General features: G+C 44.2%; 1 protein-coding gene across 1 annotated transcript in view; it reads left to right on the forward strand.

Moving 5' to 3' along the window:
* LOC144511908 (collagen alpha-6(VI) chain-like) overlaps nucleotides 1–22131 on the forward strand; it is a 103153-nt gene that overhangs the window by 17518 nt on the left and 63504 nt on the right. The window contains exons 4-8 of the mRNA XM_078242364.1: nucleotides 2264–2610; nucleotides 6162–6240; nucleotides 13136–13281; nucleotides 15412–15504; nucleotides 16647–16700. Coding sequence (XP_078098490.1) covers nucleotides 2264–2610; nucleotides 6162–6240; nucleotides 13136–13281; nucleotides 15412–15504; nucleotides 16647–16700 — 719 coding nt within the window. The remainder of the gene's footprint in view (nucleotides 1–2263; nucleotides 2611–6161; nucleotides 6241–13135; nucleotides 13282–15411; nucleotides 15505–16646; nucleotides 16701–22131) is intronic.

Consider the following 22131-nt stretch of genomic DNA (forward strand, 5'->3'; position numbering starts at 1 on the left):
AGCATGTACTGATGGTGCCAGTGAATCAAAAATGCCAGTAAATGAAGAGTTCCACTTATAGAGTCATAGAGGTTTACAGCATGGAAACAAGCCCTTTGGCCCAACTTGTCCATGCTGCCCTTTTTTTTTTAAAACCCCTAAGCTAATCCGAATTGCCCGCATTTGGCCCATATCTCTCTATACCCATCGTACCCATGTAACTATCTAAATACTTTTTAAAAGATAAAATTGTACCTGCCTCTACTACCTCTGGCAGCTTGTTCCAGACAATCACCCACTGTGTGAAAAAATTGCCCCTCTGGACACTTTTGTATCTCTCCCCTCTCACCTTAAACCTATGCCCTCTAGTTTTAGACTCCCCTACCTTTGGGAAAAGATATTGACTATCTACCTTGTCTATGCCCCTCATTATTTTATAGACGTCTATAAGGTCACCCCTCAGCCTCCTACGCTCCAGAGAAAAAAGTCCCAGTCTATTCAGCCTTTTCTTATAACTCAATCCATCAAGTCCCACTAGCAACCTAGTAAATCTTTTCTGCACTCTTTCTAGTTTAATAATATCCTTTCTATAATAGGGTGACCAGAATTGCACACAGTATTCCAAGTGTGGCCTTACCAATGTCTTGTACAACTTCAACAAGACGTCCCAACTCCTGTATTCAATGTTCTGACCGATGAAACCAAGCATGCCGAATGCCTTCTTCACCATTCTGTCCACCTGTGACTCCACTTTCAAGGAGCTATGAACATGTACCCCTCGAACTTTGTTCTGTAACTCTCCCCAATGCCCTACCATTAACTGAGTAAGTCCTGCCCTGGTTCAATCTACCAAAATGCATCACCTCGCATTTGTCTAAATTAAACTCCATCTGCCATTCGTCAGCCCACTGGCCCAATTGATCAAGATCTCATTGCAATTGGAGATAACTTTTTTCACTGTCCACTATGCCACCAATCTTGGTGTCATCTGCAAACTTACTAACCATGCCCCTGTATTCTCATCCAAATCGTTAATATAAATGACAAATAACAGTGAGCCCAGCACTGATCCCTGAGGTACACCGCTGGTCACAGACCTCCGGTTTGAAAAACAGTTCTCTACAAACATCCTCTGGCTTCAAGAAGCCAATTTTGTATCCATTTAGATACCTCACCCTGGATCCCGTGAGATTTAACTTACCATTGGAATACAACGTATATGCAAGTACTGAGGATATAAAGAACAGTATTATTTTTACTTTGAATCTTCAACAGCACATTAAAACAGAAAATAAAATTAAAATAATACGGTATACAGCTACGGGTTCTGGATAACTTCGCAATGACTTCTTGTTTGTATAGTGACAACGTGTGGGCTGCACGGTAGCATAGTGTTTAGCACTGCTTTTAAGCCTCTCAGTTGCAGTCCAGTAATAAACAATAATGCAAGTCGAGCTTCTTCACAAACTCACTTTATTCTCTTTTATAACTCCAAATACACATACCCAACACCCAGTGCCACCTGTAACCCCTTTATATATCCCGGTGAGTACTATTAAACAATCAACATACCAATTAGGTCAAAACTGGAAGGTTGCAATTAACCCATTCCTAGCACTGCTTCTTCACAGCGCCAGGGACCCAGGTTTGATTCCAGGCTTCTCTGTGTGGAATTTGCATGTTCTTCCTGTGTCTGCATGGGTTTCCTCAAGGTGCTCCGCTTTCCTCCCACAGTCTGAAAGACGTGCTGGTTAGGTATATTGGTCATGCTAAATTCTCCCTCAATGTACATGAACAGGCACTGGAGTGTGGTGACTGGGGGATTTTCACAGCAACTTCATTGCAGCGTTAATGTAAGCCTACTTGTGACTAATAAATAAACTTTAAACTAAATAATAGCTTCTGGTTGGTAAAGTGACAATATGTATATGGGGAAATAACCAAAATTCTGGTTAGGAGAGAGTTCCAGTTAGTAGAGTGTCGGATAATATAAAGTTCACAATATATTATATATAATATATGTGAAAAAATATATGTTTATGTAAAATAGTAGTGTAGGATGGGTAAAGATGGATATGGGCCAAATGCGGGCAATTGGAACTAGCTTAGTGGTTTAAAAGAAAAGAAGGGTGGCATGGACAAGTTGGGCCGAAGGCCCTGTTTCCATGCTGTAAACCTCTACGACTTTATTTCAAAAATACTATATTGGCTTTTAATCTGTTCACGTGTGGAATGAAATACAATAATGTTGTTTCTGATTGCTTACATGTTATGTAATCTGCAGACTGCTTCGTAGATATTGTCGTGGGATTTGATCTCCCTGGATGGCTCGGAGCACAGAATATTTTTGCTGGTCAGCCGAAATTGCAACTAAAGCTGGAGGAAATCATGCAGAGAATCACATCTGCAAGTGAGATTAGTTGTGTCTCTGGTTCTCAGCCAGTGACCCGGGTGGCATTTTACATCCAGAGTGAAACTGGCCAGGTTATCTTCGAAACAAAATTCGAAAACTACACCGCTGAAATAATTAATAACCTCATGGCAACCCAAGCAGCAGCCAAAATTGATTTAAACGCTGAGGCCTTGGAGGCACTCGGGAACAAATTTGTGGAAACAACTTCAAACGCAAAGGTAAGGATCCAATCTTTCTGTGAAATCTCCAAAGGCACCGGATTTTGTGAAGTATAATTTGATAATTATAGCACTGCTGCCTCACAGCGCCAGGGACCTGGGTTCGATTCCCAGCTTGGGTCACTATCTGTGCGAAGTCTGCACATTCTTCCCGTGTTTGCGTGGGTTTCCTCCGGGTGCTCTGGTTTCCTCCCACAGTCCAAAGATACGCTGGTTAGGTTGACTGGCCATGCTAAATAGCCCCTTAGTGTCAGCGAGATTAACAGGGTACATGCAGGGGGTTATGGGGGATAGGGCCTGGGTGGGATTGTGGTCTGTGCAGACCTGATGGGCCGAATGGCCTTCTTCTGCACTGTAGGGATTCTATGATTCTATAACTAGTTCGATCATTACTACACTGACAGTTTCCACTCCTAGTTGAGCCTGGACACAGGTTAAGTCAAAATCAAAAAAGAACAGGAGCATGCTACAGCCAGTGGACCGTAAGTAAGGAACAAAGAACTGTTTGGGACACAAACTAGCTCAGTTTTACTTTCAGATAGTTTGCAACACAGCCGTGCTAAAGTTAACTATCATCAGAGAATGGGCAAATGGCTGTTGCTCATTGGTACTGGGTGGGTAGCAAACCGTATGAATCAGGGGCAGGAGTAGGCCATTTGGCCCCTCGAGCCTGCTTTACCATTCAATAAGACTGCAGCTGATCTGATTGTGGCCTCAGCTCCATACTCCTGCCTACCCCTGATATCCTTTGACTCCCTTGTTAGTCAAGAGCCTATCCACCACTGCCTTCAAAATATTCATTCACCCTGCTTCCACAGCTCTTGGGAGAAGAGAGTTCCAAACGACCACCTGAGAGAGAAAAAATCTTCTTATCCCTGTTTTCAATGGGAGACCCCTTACGTGACTTTCAAAGAACAAAAAACAAAGAATAAAGAAAATTACAGCACAGGAACAGGCCCTTCGGCCCTCCAAGCCTGCACCGACCATGCTGCCCGACTTATCACTACCTTATCTGCTTCCATTACCTCCCCCAGCAACGAGTTCCAGGCAACAGACAGAGCATGTGGAGGGCTGAAAGTTGCCAAAGAGCCCTTTGAGGACCACCAGTTTAAACACTCACAGCCCTCTACAAATGGGAAAAGTGTGGTACAGGGCAACCCTGCCCATTTGTACCTCAAAATTGCAGTTGATATCCAAATGTATTAGAGGACTCTGATTTCAGTAATTTAATGAGGTTCCTACCTAATTCAGGCAGTTCATAGAAACCCCACAATGCAGAAGGAGGCTATTTGGCCCATCGAGTCTACACCGACCACAATCCCACCCAGGCCCTACTCCCATATCCCTACATATTTACCCCGCTAATCCCTCTAACCTACTCATCTCAGGACTCTCAGGGGCAATTTTTAGCATGGCCAATCAACCTAACCCGCACATCTTTGGACTGTGGGAGGAAACCGGAGCACCCGGAGGAAACCCACGCAGACACGAGGAGAATGTGCAAATTCCACACAGACAGTGACCCAAGCCGGGAATCGAACCCAGGTCCCTGGAGCTGTGAAGCAGCAGTGCTAACCACTGTGCTACCATGCCGCCATGGTGGTTAAGCTAAAGGCTCAAAGGAGGGACAGGATGATAAATAAAGTTCCAACTTTAGGGCAGTTACTTCCCTATTCTCAGAGAAACATAGAAACTAGGAGCAGGAGTAGGCTGTTTGGCCCTTCGAGCTTGCTCTGCAATTTAATATAATCATGGCTGATCCTCTATCTCAATGCCATATTGGGGAGGTGATGGCCTAGTGGTGTTATTGCAAGACTATTAATCCAGAAACTCAGCTAATGTTCTGGGAACCCGGGTTTGAATCCTGCCATGGCAGATGGTGGAATTTGAATTCAATAAAATATATCTGGAACTAAGAATCTACTGATGACCATGAAGCCATTGTCGATTGCTGGGAAAACCCATCTGGCTCACAAGTGTCCTTTCGGGAAGGAAATCTACCATCCTTACCTGGTTTGGCATATATGTGACTCCAGACCCCAGCAATGTGATTGACTCTCAACTAAGGATGGGCAATGAATGCTGGCCAGCCAGTGATGCCCATGTCCCACAAATGAATTTTTAAAAATTTCCGCTTTCTCCCCCATACCCCTTCATGCCATTAAAATCTAAAACCGTATCTATCTCTTTCTTAGATACATTCAATGACTTGACCTCCACAGCCTTCTGTGGCAGAGAATTCCACAGGTTTATTATCCTTTGAGTGAAGAAATCTTTCTTCATCTCAGTTCTAAATTGTCTACCCCATATCCTGAGATTATGTCTCCTGATTCCCCAACCAGGGAAAACATCGTCCCTGCATCTAGTCTGTCCAGTCCTGTTAGAATTTTATACAGTTCAATCAGATCTCCTCTAATCGTTCCAAATTCCAGTGAGTACACTCCCAGTCAAACCAATCTCTCCTCATAGGACAGTGCCGCCAACCTCCGTATCAGCCTAGTGAGCCTTCACTGCACTCCCTCTATGGCAAGTTTATCCTTTTTTAGGTTGGAAGACCAAAACTTCACACAATACCCCCAGGTGTAGTCTCAGCAAGGCCCTGTATAACTGCAGTAAGACATGCCTACTTCTGAACTCAAATCCTCTTGCAATGAAGGCCAACATGTGTCTTCCTAACTGCTTGCTGCCTCTCCACTTTCATTGACTGGTGTACAAGGACACCCAGGTCCCTTTGTATATCCACGCTTCCCAATATATCACCATTTAAATAATACTCTTTCTTTCTGTTTTTCACACCAAAGTGTATAACTTCACATTTAGCCAAATTGTGCTGCATTTACCTTGTATTTGCCCACTCACTCAACTTGTCTAAATCAACTTGAAGCCTTCTTGCATCCTCCTCATAACTCATAACTCACAATTCCACCCAGTTTTGTGTCATTTTTAAAAAAATCATAGAATCCCTACAGTACAGAAGGAGGCCATTCAGTCCATCGAGTCTGTACCGACCACATTCCACCCAGGCCCTATTCCCATAACCCTACCCTGCTAATCCCCTGATACTAGGGTCAATTTAGCATGGCCAATCAACCTAACCTACACATCTTTGGAGTGGAGTTTTTAAGAGCATATGTTACATATATATATATATCATGAACAGCTGGGGCCCATGCACTGATCCCTGCGGTATCCCACTAGTCACGGCCTGCGACTCAGAAAATACCCATTTATTCCCATGCACTGTTTCCTGCCAGTCCACCAATTCTCGATCCATGCCAATACATTATCCCCTACCCCTTGTGCTTTAATTATGCCCACTAATCTCTTATGAGGGATCTTATCAAGTGCCTTCTGAAAGTCCAAATACACTAGAACGCTGTGGACCAAGTTAACGTTTATATATATCCAAGAGTGAGACCATGTGCTACATGTTTGAAAATTAGCAGACAATGCCACCCATCGTGGCAACATATGTATTAGATCATTTTCCTTGGCAATAAATGTGTTGCATGAAGAGTAAAATATTCACAACAAATATGGTTTCTTTGCAGGCGATCCTTATATTTACGGATGGCTTAGATGACACCAAAGAGAAGCTTGAAAAAACCACCAGAAGTCTCAAAGAGAAAGGTACAGGAATTATTTGTATATCGGAGTTTCACTGGGGTCCCTGAAAGTGCACTTTGACTTCCGCTGAGGACGGGTGATGACTCGTCAAAGTTGTTGTGCCATCCACTTGTTGGCATCGCGGTAAAGCCTGAGCTGTGTCAAGGCACTGACCTCATTGCCTGCCAGCGGCAAGTTGTGGACATGAGGAAAGAACCGTCCTGCAGCTTGCCCACTGTGGGAGGACAGCTTGCCCACTGTGGGAGGACAGCTTACCCACTGTGGGAGCACGGCTTGCCCACTGTGGGAGGACAGCTTGCCCACTGTGGGAGCACGGCTTGCCCACTGTGGGAGGACAACATACCAGCCAGCTCCCTTGTCGAGCCAGGGAGGGAGCGAGAGGGGGAATGAGAACACTCAGCCCTCCTGCTCCTCCTAGATTTATCAGAAAGAGTTAAAAGTTTCTTGGCATTTTTGTCTTTGCCTGAAGTCCTTTTAAGGAGTAGGTGTGGTGGTGCATGACCAGCCCATATAGCTTCCTGCAAATTTCAATTTGAGTCCTGCAACCAATGAAGCAACCGAGTTTGCATCCTGAGGCAGCCTCTTTACAGTCTCAGCCAGTTGAACAGCTCACTGACTCAGAGCCCACCTGAAAATTGTATTGGGTAGGCTTTGGACTTTAATGAATTGAATTGAATTGAACTGAAAAGTATTGTTTCTTGTGAGCTACACAGACAAACTATACAGTTCATAGAGTACATAGGGAAGAAGGACAGGAGAGGGTGCAGACTATAGTGTTGCGGTTACCGATAAGGTGAGGAGAAGGATCAGTTTAATATGTGGTAGGACCATTCAAAAGTCTGATGGCAGCAGGTAAGAAGCTGTTCTTGAGTCGTTTGGTACGTGTTTTCAGACGTTTGTACCTTTTTCCCGATGGAAAAAAGTGGAAGAGAGTATGTCCGGGTGTGTGTGGGGTCCTTGATTATGCTGACTGGTTTTCCGAAGCAGTGGGAAGTCTAGACGGAGTCAATGGATGGGAGGCTGGTTTGCGTGATGGGCTGGCTACGTTCACAATTCTTTGTAGTTTCGTGCGGTCTTGGTTAGAGCAGGAGCCATACCAAGCTGCCAAACAACCAGAAAGAATGTTTTCTATGGTGCATCTGTAAAAATTGGTGAGAATCGTAATGGACATGCCAAATTTCTTTAGCCTTCTGAGAAAGTAGAGGCATTGGTGGGCTTTCTTATGTATCGTGTCGGCATGGGGGGGACCAGGACGGATTATTGGTGACCTGGACACCTAGGAACTTGAAGCTCTTGACCATCTCCACTTCATCCCCTTTGATGTAGACAGGGACATATCCTCCACAATGTTTCCTGAAGTCGATGACTATCTCCATCATTTAACTAACATTGAGGGAAAGATTATTATCATCGCACCATTTCACCAGACTCCTTATCTCTAATTCTCTAATGAAGTAGTCGAGACAGTAACCTCCACCCGACCTTGGCCACCATGATTTTCATTTGCTGGCGGAGCACTTTTTAGGTGCTAAATATTCAGTTAAAAATCACCTCCATTGAGCCTACTAAAAATACATGTTTGAAAGTGACAGAAATACACAATCATTTTTTGACAGTACGGATTAGAAAAGTCAACTCTTATCCATGCCAGTGGCAGCCAGGGTGCTATAAATAACCTCAGCAATCATAAATTATAGAGGTGAATGATCAACCAGAATTCTGTGCCTTATTGTCACCTAGTGGTTTCTGATCTGCCAGATGTAGATTGAGGACAGGATTAAATTAACTGTGATTCCTCCCGTGATATACTGCGAACAGCCACTGTGAAGCTGGTGGCACCAATGAATCCGAACATCAAAAGGGGGAGAGGAGGAAAAATTATCTCAATCCGTCCACACATCAGAGGACAAGACATCTTTTTAATATTCTTTACTCTGTGTTATGAACAGCATTATTCTGTTATATTACTTTGGTAGTTTACCCGTGAAGTACAAGTACACAGACTTTTGCATTTGGACACCATGGAACAGAACTCAACGTTTAAATAAAGGAGGCATAAATAACAGAAGCAAAAAATATTTACAATGTAAGGAAATGTGGATGGGGGGAGATTGGGAAATATCTAAAAGTGAAGAGAAAATTGGATAGAAACTTCAGAATATTGTTAGTTTCTTTCCTTCATTTGTGGGACTGGCTGGCCAGCATTTGTTGCCTACCCCGAGATGACCTTGAATTGAATGTCTTGCTCGGCTATTTCAGAGGACAGTTGAGAGTCAACCACATTGCTGTGGCTCTGGAGTCGCATGTAGGCCAGACCAGGCAAGGGTGGCAGATTTCCTTCCCTAAAGGACATTAGTGAACAAGATGGGCTTTTCCGAAAATCGATAATGGTTTCATGGTCATCAGTCGATTCTTAATTCCGGATATTTTTATTGAATTCAAATTCCACCATCTGGCATGGCAGGATTTGAACCCACGTCCCCAGAACATTGGCTGATTAAAAGTTCTTGCGATAATACCATTAGGCCATTGTCTCCCAACAATAGTCAAATAATTTTAAACAGACAATGCATTAAGTAATACTTGAGGCCTTTTATTATAAAGTTAAATAATGAGGAAAACATTTTTTTTATAAAGAAATGGAAAAGATTTGAAGTGGCCTGTATTTTGTCTGGCAGAAACCCCTTCCGGCAATCGGAAAGATAATGAATGCCTTGACATTTTGGGAAATAATGGATTATTTATGGATCAAATGAACATTTAATAACTGGAGCATTTGAAGATTTATTAAAAAGATCAGGACCCAGTATAAAGCATTAAAAATTTTTGAAAATTCATATCATGTAAGTTATTGAAAAACTGAGGTGGGGAGGGCGGGGGGGGGGTTAGAGTTTTCTCTCATTGGACAGAATCAGGAAACTAGAAACCAACCACAATCCATTCATTCAAAAATGATCAGAATTATTGGGCAGAATTTTCCCATGACCTCTGGGGTAGGGGGGCTGGGAAAATTAAATAAGCTTCTGTCAGCTTTGTCAATGTATTCCCATCTCCAGCCATTCTTCCCAGGGCGCGTGGGTGGAGAAGTTTGGGAATTCCCCTCACCCCCGCAGCTGAGGTGGGACGGAAATTCAAGGCATTAAGACTGGAATCAAGAAGGATTTTCCCAGTGGGATCCCTCTTTCACAATAAGGGAGCAGTCTCAGGCTGTGTCTACAACATAGCAGTTAGGGAAAGATGAAATTGCAGTGGGAGGGCCTGGCTTAAGGAAGCAGGAAAGCTACGAAAGTTTGACCAGTTGTACTGCAGGTCTAGAAATGGCCAGTCCTAGAGGCTGCTTTGCAACAAATCATAGAATCCTACAGTGCAGAAGGAGCCCATTCAGCCCATCAAGTCTGCACCGACCACAATCCCACCCAGGCCCCATCCCCATAACTCCATGCATTTACCCTAGCTAGTCCCCCGGACACTAAGGGGCAATTTAGCATGGCCAATCCACCTAACCCACACACCTTTGGACTGTGAGATGAAACCGAAGCACCCGGAGGAAACCCACGCAGACATGGAGAAAATGAGCAAACTCCACACAGACAGTGACCCAAGCCGTGAATCGAATCCGGGTCCCTGGCGCTGTGAGGCAGCAGTGCTAACCACTGTGCCACCCCAACGCACTGTTATTGTTTGATAGGTAGCCCTCCTCCTGACCAGCACTTCAGAATGACACAGGTCCGGCTAATGCAGCTCCACCTTGCCACTGCCACCCTTCCACTCCCAATCCTTGCCTCCTCACCCGCTGTTGATGGTCTTGGGGCAGGGGTCTTTCCAAAGAAACATGTTCTAGCTGCAGCTGGAGTAACACCAGCAGCAGGATCAGTTGCTGTCTCTGCAGTCAGGTGCCCTTCCCCAGGGCATGCGTGTTAGCCACCGAGATGCAGATGGTAGAAGGTGAGACCTACAAAAGACCAGCTATCCTTACATGTGCCTGTGAGACTCAGCTTATCACAACAGGTCACAACTGGTATTTTCGTCCCCATGATTCATGACCATCTTCCCAGTGGACCAGGTGGGCAAGCATTACCAATGGCCAACAAGATGCTTGTCACTCAATGACCACCCCTGGTGCACTCCACATCCCGCACCTCTGACTCTTGTCAACTTGTGTGATCTCTACCTCTGGAAGGAGAGAAAGCTGGGAGCTCTGAATGACAGGATTGGCTTGTGCCCAGAGGATTGAAAGACAACATTGGTGCATGGTGACTTTGGGGTATAGTGTTGGCTGCTCAGACGGCCGTGTAGGGTGCCTGACTGGGAGACCCGCAAATGAGCCCAGAAGGATTCAGAGCCACAGAAGTGGAGAGTGACGGTGATGTTAACCACCAAGGAGAAGCTATGGCAAAGTGGTATTATCGCTAGACTATTAATCCTGAAACTCAGCTAATGTTCTGGGGACCCGCGATTGAATCCCGCCATGGCAGGTGGTGGAATTTAAACTCAATAAAGAACATCTGAAATTAAGAATCTACTGATGACCATGAAACTAGTGTCAATTGTCGTAAAAATCCATCTGGTTCACTAATGTCCTTTAGGGAAGGAAATCTGCTGTCCTTACCTGGTCTGGCCTACATGTGACTCCAGAGCCACAGCAATGTGGTTGACTCTTACCTGCTCTCCAAAGGCAACTAGGGATGGGCAATAAATGCTGGCCAGCCAGTGACGCACATGTCCCACAAATGAATAAAAGAAACATTGGTAACGCACATGCCCACTAAGTCTAGTAAACACAAGGCCTTATTTTAGGAGGCAGCTGATGGCTGCTACCACCTAATACAATTGGTTGTGCCCCTGAAACACTGTTTATCCAAGGTGCCAAAGAGGTTTATCCTCTGCCTGTTAACCCTTGGTGCTCAGTATGGGCTCAGTGTTGTTCCCTTCTCTGTTGACCTGCTCTCCCAGATTCAGCCACAGTTTGTGACCAGTGGCTCATTGCTAGTGCTGCTAATGGTCACCTTGCTCCTCATCCGAGCTCCAATGTATTGCGAACTGAACTGCTTTTTCCATCTGTAGGTAAGAAAGTAGCTGTTAGTAATGAGTATGAAGCGCCATATTTCCCTGAGATTCATTGACCCTCTTTCAACGTCTTTCACTTCCTCCAAATATAAGGGGCGGAATTCTCCCAACATAATTCTAAGTGTTGAATTTGCGGGAAAATTGGAGTAATTCACGCTGGTTTTTTCAGTTGGAGTTCAGACTAGAATCTCCCACACTCTGTGCAATGCAGAGGCCATCAGCATGAATATCATCAGATTTCAGGGGGTGGGGCCTATTCCCACCCAGGAAGCTGAAACCAGCGGGTCTCTGCACATGCGCAATTGCCCCGAACTGTCAGCCTCCCACTTGTTGGCCAGCTTCATCGCTGGCCAGCCTGAGGCCCCCACAGTGCTGCCCCCCCAACCCTCCCAAGGCCCAATTGCGGTCTCCCCGACCATTTCCAGGCCCCCCCCAACCCCCCTGTCCCAGACCTCCCCAGTCTCCAGCCTCTCCGCCTCCTTCACAGTGCCATTCCCTCCACCCCCCACAGGCAGACACCACCTCAGCAGACCCCTCCCCTGGCAGGCCCACCCCAATCGCTGGCCTCTCTACTGCCCCCTCAAGTTTTTGCTTTCAGACTGACCTTTGTTTTGTTATTAATACAATCTGCTATTTTGCTTTCAAACCGTGCTGACCTTTATTCTGCTATTCACACCTACTCTGAACCAATGCTTTCTTTCTTTTATACTATCATTACCTCTCCCTTTGCCTTTGGTTCCATGACATCTTTGGCTTTTAATATCACCCACCCATTAACCTATCCTTGATCTTCACTTTTGCTCCACCTATGACTCCTCTTAACAGCATAAAAATCATGGACTTCTCTCTAGTTCTGAAGCATAGTCATTTTGGACTCAAAAAGTTAACTCTGCTTCTCTCTCCACAGATGATAGTTGTCCTCCCATCTCTCCTGCTGGGATTGTGTGCATGCAATCTAATATGCTTGAATAAAACCTAAAAGTTGATGGTTTGGCACCAGCTACAACTTCATGATGAAGTTTCTCCCCTGCCTCCTCTCAAACCCACCCACTCCATTCTCCATCTGCCCTTCCACCCTTCCTTCAAGTCTAGTTTCATTTCTGATTGTGGTCAGACCTGAAAAGATTTAATTTAATCCATACCTCATCTGATGTAACAGATCCTCGCATTCCTAATTACGTATTCCAACCTTAACTTTTGACAGCTAGGCTTTCTGACTCATTTCCTCAGTTGCACCTACCCTTCTGAAATAATCCTTTATTCAGTCCTCCTTCCAAAAGGAACCAGCTGCTCTTGAGTATATGAGTGTGTGGTCATTCTTGTATGAATGTAAGGAGTGAGTTCAGAAAGCTGTTATTTATTATTTCCATGCAATTTAATTTTAGAACTCCTTTCCTCTATCCTTCGGTCCTGTTATCTGAAAAGTACTGCAAACTTGTTCAGAAAGTAAATGCTTAAAATACAGGAAATAAAATGACTTCATTAAAACTAAAATTAATTCAACGTGTATTTTCATTTTTGTGCAAATTTGTCTGAACTTTCATTTCTGTTAAGGGTAACTTTAGAATAATTTGCTGCATTTCTTTTGTCCCTCAAAACAAATTGCAAGTAAAAAATATATTTATTAGTCACAAGTAAGGCTCACATTAACGCTGCAATGAAGCTACTGTAAATTCCCCTCGTCGCCACACTCTGGCGCCTGTTCGGGTCAATGCACCTAACCAGCACGTGCTTTCTTCAAATAAAAAATGTCCTGCATTACACTAAGTATCTTTGGTCCTGTTTACCCATCTGTAGTACAATGAAACAACTGGTAATTTTATAATTGCAGGAGTCAACGCACTCATCACTGTGGCTTTGGAGGGTGCTCCAAATTTAGATGACGCCCTATTCATTGAGTTTGGAAGAGGATTTGAATACAAACAAAAGCTATCAATTGAAATGGAGGACGTTGGAAGTGCTTTGCATAGGCAAATAGTATGTAAGCCTGGAAAAAGCAATTTTCTTCAGCAAGTGTATTTTTTTTTCAGTTACTTACAATATTGTTGGTAATGCTAATTTTTCAATGTTATTCATCCAGATATTATTCCATTAGAAGAGGGTTAGTCTCCTGTTAAAGATACAAGTTCCTCTTTACGCTCCCCAGACCAGGATTTTCTGCCTGTTAAACAGAGGTGGAACTGTTGGCTAGCGGAGTAGATTACTTTTTTAACAGTGAGAATAAGGAACAAAGAAAATTTCAGCGCAGGAACAGGTGCTTCAGCCCTCCAATCCCATGCCAATCATGATGCCCTGATTAAACTATGAAAAAAACCTTCTGCCCTGACTCAGTCCATATTCCTGCATTTCCTTCCTATTGATGTACCCATCCGGATGCCTCTTAAATGATGCTAACGTTCTTCCTTCCACCACCTCCTCTGGCAGCGCGTTCCAGGCACCCACCACTCTTTATGTGAAAAACCTCCCCCGTGAGGTGTGTACTGTCCAATGCAAAGACTTGGGAACATAGGAATATAGGATTTAGGAGCAATAGTAGGCTATTCAGCCCTTTGAACCTGCTTCACCATTCAAAATGATCATGGCTGATTTTGATTGTGGTCTCAACTTCCATTTTCCCATCTAATCCCCGTAACCCTCACTACCCTGGTGTACCAAGAGGTTGTCTAGCTCTGCCTTGAATAAATTCAATGACCCAGCCTCCACTGCTCTCTGGAGAGGAGAATTCCACATACTAATGACTCATTGAGGGAGAAAAGTCTCTCCCCATCGCTGTTGTAAGTGGTAGACCTCTTATTCTTAAACTTTGTCCCCTGATTCTAATCTCTCCCACAAGTGTAAACATCCCGCTGGTATCCACCCTATCAATTTCCCTCAGGACTTCTTAAATGTTTCAGTAAGATCACCCCCCATTCCTCTGAACAGTGATTAGCACTGCTGCCTCAAAGCTCCAGGGACCCATGTTCAATTCCAGCCTTGACTGACTGTGTGAAGTTTGCACATTTTCCCTGTGTCTGCGTGGGTTTCCTCCGGGTGCTCCAGTTTCCTCCCACAGTCCAAAGATGTGTGGGTTCGGTTGATTGGCCATGCTTAATTGTCCTTTAGTGTCCCAAGATGTATTGTTTAGGGGGGTAAGTATGTGGGGTTACAGGGACCAAACCTGTACACAGTGCTCCAAATGTGATCTCACCAAGGCCCTGTGTCAGACTTATTGTTCAAACCAGATAATCCCCCTTTATCAAACAAAAACAGAAAATGCTGGAAAATCTCAGCAGGTCTGACAGCATGTGTGGGGAGAGAACAGAGCTAACTTTTCGAATTTAGGTGACCCTTTGTCAGAGCTCTGACGGAGGGTCATCCAGACTCGAAATGTTGGCTTGAATCTCTCCCCACAGACGCTGTCAGACCTCTGAGATTTTCCAGCATTTTCTGTTTTGTTTCAGATTCCAGCATCCGCAGTAATTTGCTTTTATCTTAGAATCCCCCTTTACTCTGTTTCAATCCTGGTATAGCTTTCACCTAACAACATACTTGAAGTAACCTGCTGATGCGCTATTCAAACACGAGGCTTGAAGCTCAGTAAATGAAAGGCTTTTATTTACTGTAACGAAGCTACCAGAACTTATATACACTATCCCAGACTGAAGGGGTCCCGGCCAGAGCAGGGACTCTTATACCTCTCCCAGGAGGCGGAGCCCGACTGGGATGTGCCACAACACTACAGTACAAAGGTGTAACAACCCCACCCTAACCCCAACAGCAACAATAGCACAACCCAACAGTAACATATGTACATCCTTGTAGTACTGGCCAGCCCCTGGCTCAGCACTATCCAGTGGGAACCAACGATGGTTCACCACACCTGCTAAACAGGATGTTTGAGCTATTTCATTTCAGACACTGTTGCCTTTCAGTTGAATAGTATCCCATGAGTTACAGCTTCTGTTTGGAGACCCTTATGGGATAACACCCCGTGATTGAAACTGTATCACTCCGCAGCCCATAATGTAATTTACAGTGTAAAGAGAATTTTTCTTTTAAATAGAAAAGTCTTCATTCACCATCCATCCTTAAAAAAATTTATAAACTGACATGTTTTTTTTCTCACAGAATGCAGTTGTGGAAAAAGAATGTTGCAATGTCCTTTGCAAATGTGCAGGAGAAGCAGGTACACGTGGTCCTCGGGGAAGAAAGGGAGACAAGGTAAGTCACTGAGCAAAAGGTGCACCAATCTTGCTGAAGCTAATAACCTAAGAGTAGACATTTCTGGGGTCTAAAATGAGACAACATATTTCCTTGGGCAGCAAATTAGGATGGAATAAATGTCCACTAGCTTTTGATCTCAAGAATGATGCACCCAAATTTGCAAACATGATTTGGCTCCCCTTATGATCCACCCAGAGAATCCTTATGCGTCCAACTTCAAGATAACTGAATGAACACTAGTGTTGTTGGTGCCTAGAATTTCCCCAAGTTACAGTGGACTTTAGGAACTGGAAATGGGACTGTATCTTTCAGGTCTAGACAACCTTGGACTCACTTCTGATGGGACTGTGAGACAACCGAGGCTAATCTCCCTCCACAGTGAGAATCCCTCCAGAGCAGCTTTGGAATTCCCAATGGGCGTACTTTCCTATGTTACACTCAAGGAAGACAATGCAAAACAGAGGAAAAGAAGATGAAGTCATTACAGTAGCATGTGTCTTCCAAGATACTATTCCCCCTCCCTCTCCTCAAATTAATGCAACTGACGTGATCCTCTCCTGATTTTAGCAAGGAACTGTCTATCAGAAGAGTAAACTTAATCATGGGCATGATAAGAGAGGTTTTAAGCTACAGCATGGCGTCCTAGTAGCCACATTCAGCTAACCACACAACACTGAAGTTATGGAAGGGAGCATCAGGGGTTGTAAATGACTGCGGCGCGAGACTAAGAACACAAATGATCAGTGAAACATCCTTGCCCGTTTAACAGAATTTCCCTTTCTCACTATGGCCATTAGTCCAACATCTGCCCCTCCCTTCCCCCTTCAATAAAAGACAGTAGTCTTCAATGCACTGCCCATTCTAGCACATCAGAATACATTAGACCTCTTGATCCAATTTGAAGAATATTTATGATTCCACAGCTGCAAAAACAAAAGGCAGCAAACTTAAATGATGGCACAAACATGTAACAGGCACAGCATGTTACTTTTAACTGTCTGTTTTTGAAGCATGTTTGACACCCGAAGTATATGGATGACTCGCGGCTGAACATTTGGCCAGTGCTGCCAACTCTGTTAAACGTGTAACTTGTCTGTCTCCATTAAATGCTTAGTAAAATGTTAATGATGTTATTTCAGGGAAATCCGGGCACAAGGGGATTTCTAGGTTATCCAGGAGACGAAGGAGCACCAGTAAGTTGGTACTTTAACATTTATTTTGCAACAGAAAGTATGGTTCCCTCCCTATTCCAGGAAGTGAACGGGAGCTGCTTTGAAATGGCTTTAAACTCCGTCACGGGTACCCTGCAGTAAAATGGGGAGGCTTTAGACCCACGTACAGAAGCAGAGTGAGAGAATGTAGGGACACCACAACAACAACTTGTATTTATACAGCACCCTTAACATAGTAAAACATTCCAAAACACTTCATAGAGCTCTATCAATCAAAACTTGATGCAAAGCCACGTGAAAAGGTCCTGGGGAAGATGACTAATGGTTTAGCCAAAGATAAAGGGCGGGATTATCCACACTCCCCGCGGCATGTTTTGCGGTGGTGGAGGTGGCCTGCTATTGGCCGGGGGTGGGATCTTCTGGTCCCAGTGCTGTCAACGGGGTTTGCCATCGTTCATGCCTTCCGTCACTGGGCAACCTGCGACAGGGAGGGTGGGGTTGCTGTTAGCAGGACCGGAAGAGCCCGCCAACAGGAATACCCAGAAAATTTTGTCCATAGGTTTTAAGGAGGAAAAAGACATAGAGAGGTGGTGAGGCTTGGAGAGCGAATTCCAAACCTCAGGGCTTTGGCAAGTAAATGCATGGCTTCTGATGATGGAGCAATTAAAATTGAGGATGCCTCAGAGGCAGTAGTATAATGGTATTGTCACTAAACTAGTAATCCAAAGACCCAGGGTAATGCTCTGGGGACCCAGGTTCAAATCTCACCATGGCAGATGGTGAAATTTGAATTGACTAAAAATCTGGAATTAAAAGTCTAATGATGACCATGTAAAAACTCATTTGGTTCACTAATACCCTTTAGGGAAAGAAATGTGCCATCCTGACTTGGACTGGCTAACATGTGAGTCCAGATCCACGACAATATGCCTGACTCTTAAATTCCCCCACAAGGGTAATTAGGGATGGACAAAAAATGCTGGCCCACATCCCATGAAAGAATTTAAAAATGAGGCTAGAATTGGAGGAGCACAGATACCTGGGAAGGTTGTGAGACTAGCAGGGTTACAGAGATATGGAGAGATGAGGCATTGAGGGATTTGAAAACAAGGAAGAGAATTTTTAAGTCATGCTGTTGCTTAAATGGGAATGAATATAAGTTAGTGAGCTCAGGGGTGATGGTGGAATGAAACATAGTGAGAATTAGGACATGAATTCTGAATGATCTCAAGTTTACAGGGAATAGAAAGTGTCGAGGCTAGCCAGCTATTCATTGGAACAGTCATGTCTGGAGGTAACAATGGTGTGGATGAAGGCTTCTGCAGCGGATGAGTTAAGGCAAGGTCGGAAATAAACAATTTTAGTGATTGCTTCTTATATGAACATAGAAATAAAGGAAATAGGAGCAGGAAAAGGTCATTTGGCCCTCCGAATCTGCTCCACCATTCAACATGATCATAGCTGTTCCTCTCTTTCAATGCCATACCCCCACACTCTCCCCATGTCACTTGATGCCTTTACAGTCTAGAAATCTATCCATTTCCTTCTTAAATATATTCAGCGATTTGGCCTTCACAGCCTTCCGTGGCAGAGAATTCCATAGGTTCACCACCGTCTGAGTGAAGAAGTTTCTCCTCATCTCAATCCTAAATGGCCGACCCCATTACTCCCTAGCCAGGGGAAACAACATCCCAGCAGCCAGTTTATCCAGGCCTATCAGAATTTTTATGTTTCATGGACGTTTCCTTCTTCTAAACTCCCGTGAGTACAGTCTCCTCATACAACAATCCTGCCATCCACGGAATCAGTCTGGTGAGCCTTCATTGTGCTCCCTCCACGGCAAGTATAACCTTTCTTAGGTAAGGAGACCAAAACTGCTCACAATACTCCTGGTGTGGTCTCACCAAGGCCCTGTTCAGCTGCAGAAGACATCCTTGCTCCTGTACTCAAGTCCTCTTGCTTTCTTAATTTGCCTTCTTAACCGCTTGCTGTGCCTACATGCTTGCTTTCAGTGATTGGTATACAAGGACACCCAGGCCCCTTTGTGCATCAACATTTCCCAATCTGTCACCATTTAAATAATACTCTGCCATTTTGTTTTGCCTACCAAAGTGGACAACTTCACACTTATCAATGTTATACTGCATCTGCCATGTATTTGCGCACTCACTCAACTTGTCTTAATCACTTTGAAACCTCTTAACATCCTCCTCACCGCTCACATTTCCGCTACAATACGTTGTCAGAAGTTCGCCTCGAGGTGAAATGTGACACCAAGTGCTTTCCTATGTTAAAGGTGCTACATAATTGTAAGTTGTTGTTGTCTGCCAACATAGCTCCAAATTCATTCCAATATCCACAGCTCCCTTATTTGGGCAATTAATTCAGAGTAATGTAGTTGACTCTCAACTTCCCTCTGAACAAGGGCAACTAGGGATGGGCAATAAATGCTGGCCAGCCAGCGACGCCCATGTCCCACGAATGAATGAATAAAATGAATTTTTAAAAATTCAGAGTAAGTACATATGAACAGGCCTTGGAGATACTGTTCAGCTCATTAAGAATTTCAACCAAAGGTATGTGCTGTAGCTTCAGAGTCGCCAGGAAGGTACTGGGAAAAGGACATTATGGAATGAAAGTTGTAGTGTGGACCTTGGCTGCAGTTTTCCTTTCATTTAATGGGTGAATACTTCTGCTCACCTTGTTATTGGATGTTAGAGCAGCAATGGAATGGTCAAAGGAGGTGAATGTCAACGAACATGTGAAAACTGGTGCCTTTTTTTTCAAATGATGTCGACAAAATGAGTGCAGGAGAGGGATAAAGATAGATCTCTGGGGGACATCAGAGGTAATGGTGTGGGAGTGGGAAGAGAAACCATTGCTGGTGATTCTCTGGTAACATCATTATACATGTTGGAAACACATCTTAGTTGAAATTGTTAACAGGTTTTAAAAGTCGATCTTCCAAGACCTATTTCCATGTGCTTACTCTGAATTGGGGGAGGCGATGGCCTAGTGGTATTATCGCTAGTCTATTAGTCCAGAAATTCAGCTGATGTTCTGAGGACCCAGGTTCGAATCCCACCATGGCAGATGGTGGAATTTGAATTCAATAAAATAAAAATCTGGAATTAAGAATCTACTGATGACCATGAAACCATTGTCGGTTGTCAGAAAAACCCACCTGGTTCACCAATGTCCTTTTAGGAAAGGAAATGGTAGCACAATGGTTAGCACTGCTGCCTCACAGCACCTGGGACCCGGGTTCGATTCCTGGCTTGGGTCACTGTCATTTGCGGAGTTTGCATGTTCTCCCTGTGTCTGCGTGGTACTCCAGTTTCCTCCCACAGTCCAAAAGACGTGCTGGTTAGGTGTATTGGCCGTGCTAAATTCTCCCTCAACAGGCGCCAGAGTGTGGTGACTAGGGGATTTTCACAGTAACTTCATTGCTGTGTTAATGTAAGCCTACTTGTGACACTAATAAATAAACTTTTAAATCTGCTGTCCTTAGCTGGTCTGGCCTACATGTGACTCCAGAACCACAGCCATGTGGTTGATTCTCAACTGCCCTTTGAACAAGGGCAACCGGGGATGGGCAATAAATGCCGGCCAGCCAGCGACACCCATGTCCCACGAACGAATTTTTTAAAAATCCATTGCCCAAGTAGAGATCTGTAAATATTGGTGTAAATTTGGAGATGTGTGGGTGAACAGCAACAACAGTTTGCATTTATGTAGCATCTTTAATGTAGGAAAGCAGGAACGTAATCGGTCAAAATTTGACACTGAGTCAAAGGAAATGATATCAGGACCAATGACAAAAAGTTTGGTCAAAGAGGCAGGTTTTAATGAGTGTGCTAAAAGAAGGCAGAGAAATGGAGAATTTCAAGGAGGGAACTCCAGACCATAAAGCATAGACAACTGAGACACACTCATCATTTGCTTCAAGTTATTCTTTACAGATCTTTTCAGAACATAGTCTATTTTTCATTTAGTTCATTGTAAAATATCACATGCGAACCGCCTTCTACATTAGATTTTCCAGTGTGGATTTTTTAAATCCCAGGCTATGCTTAGAGTTACCAATGTAGTATCTTGTCAAGCATGTTTGTGAAGATTTTCTCTGTTACTTGTTTTCAGTGATCTCTTAAGCTTGTCCTAATAGGATCACTGATAGAAATACTGAACAGATCCTTGTTGGATTAATTTATTTTTGGCACACCTCTTTAAAATCTCAGAGTTTGAATCTGGATAAGTGGGTGGTTGGGAAGGGCGAGGCAGAGATGTTCTCCCACATCTCTGCTGTAGCTGAAGTGCTGCGAAAGCATTGGGGAAAAAACATGGGAGAATCCCCACAGAAATTTGTCTCCTGGTAACATATTAACACACAGTTGAAACTTCACGATGAGGAGAGATTGATTAAGGTTGCAGACTCAATACCTTGTTTCATAGAATCCGTACAGTGCAGAAGGAGGCCATTTGGCCCATCGAGTCTGCACCGACCACAATCCCACCCAGGCACTATTCCCGTAACCCCACATATTTACCTTGCCAATCCCCATGACACTTAGGGATAATTTGGCATGGCCAATCAACCTAACCCGCACATCTTTGGACTGTGGGAGGAAACTGGAGTACCCGGAAGAAACCCACAGAGACACGGGGAAAACGTGCAAACTCTGCACAGATAGTGACCCAAGCCGGTCACTGAACCTTGGTCCCTGGCACTGTGAGGCAGCAGTGCTAACTACTGTGCCATCATGCCGCCCCATGCTTTTGCTGTCACATGAGCATCAAACACCAGAAAGGCGAGTGAATCTAATTTGTTTTCTAGCTTGCTTTTTGCTCAAAAGAGCAGCTCTGGGCCCCAGACAGGAAACCGTGGGCTTCTATCGCTATGGGCCTCTCTGGCACGTTTCCAACCAAAATGGCCTCCCAGCCTCCCTGTTAACCCCTTAATATGAATGGCAGGAATTGTTCATCAGGGTCCCTGATGGTGAACTCCTATCGTGGCCAGCTGTCTGCTTGATTCCTACTAGGAGTTAAAATTTGCCTGACAAGTGCCGCAATATTTTCCAAATTTAGAAGCCTAAGTAAGACACATTATCAATCTTTTCAGCTCCAACTTTATTAAATTTCACTAAGTGCTGGACGCATTTGGAAAATCTGACATCCTTACAATTTATTATGAGCCAACCCAGCAATATAACTTATTATCCAACCAGGAGTATGGCTGATTCTAACATTTGTTCCTCGCTGTTTGGTATATAATTCAACAACAAACAGCTGTTTTTATTCACACTCTGTGGGATACAGGCCCCCGGAGGATTTTTGGACTTAATATAAAATGTCAAATTGTACAATGATATTAAAGTATGACTCCTCATCCCCCCACCCTCATCCCCAACCGAAACATCCCCCTCACTGCCCCAAACAGGTGGGCACTTCACAC

This window comes from Mustelus asterias, chromosome 2 (genome assembly GCF_964213995.1).
Source record: "Mustelus asterias chromosome 2, sMusAst1.hap1.1, whole genome shotgun sequence".
Classification (NCBI taxonomy): domain Eukaryota; kingdom Metazoa; phylum Chordata; class Chondrichthyes; order Carcharhiniformes; family Triakidae; genus Mustelus; species Mustelus asterias.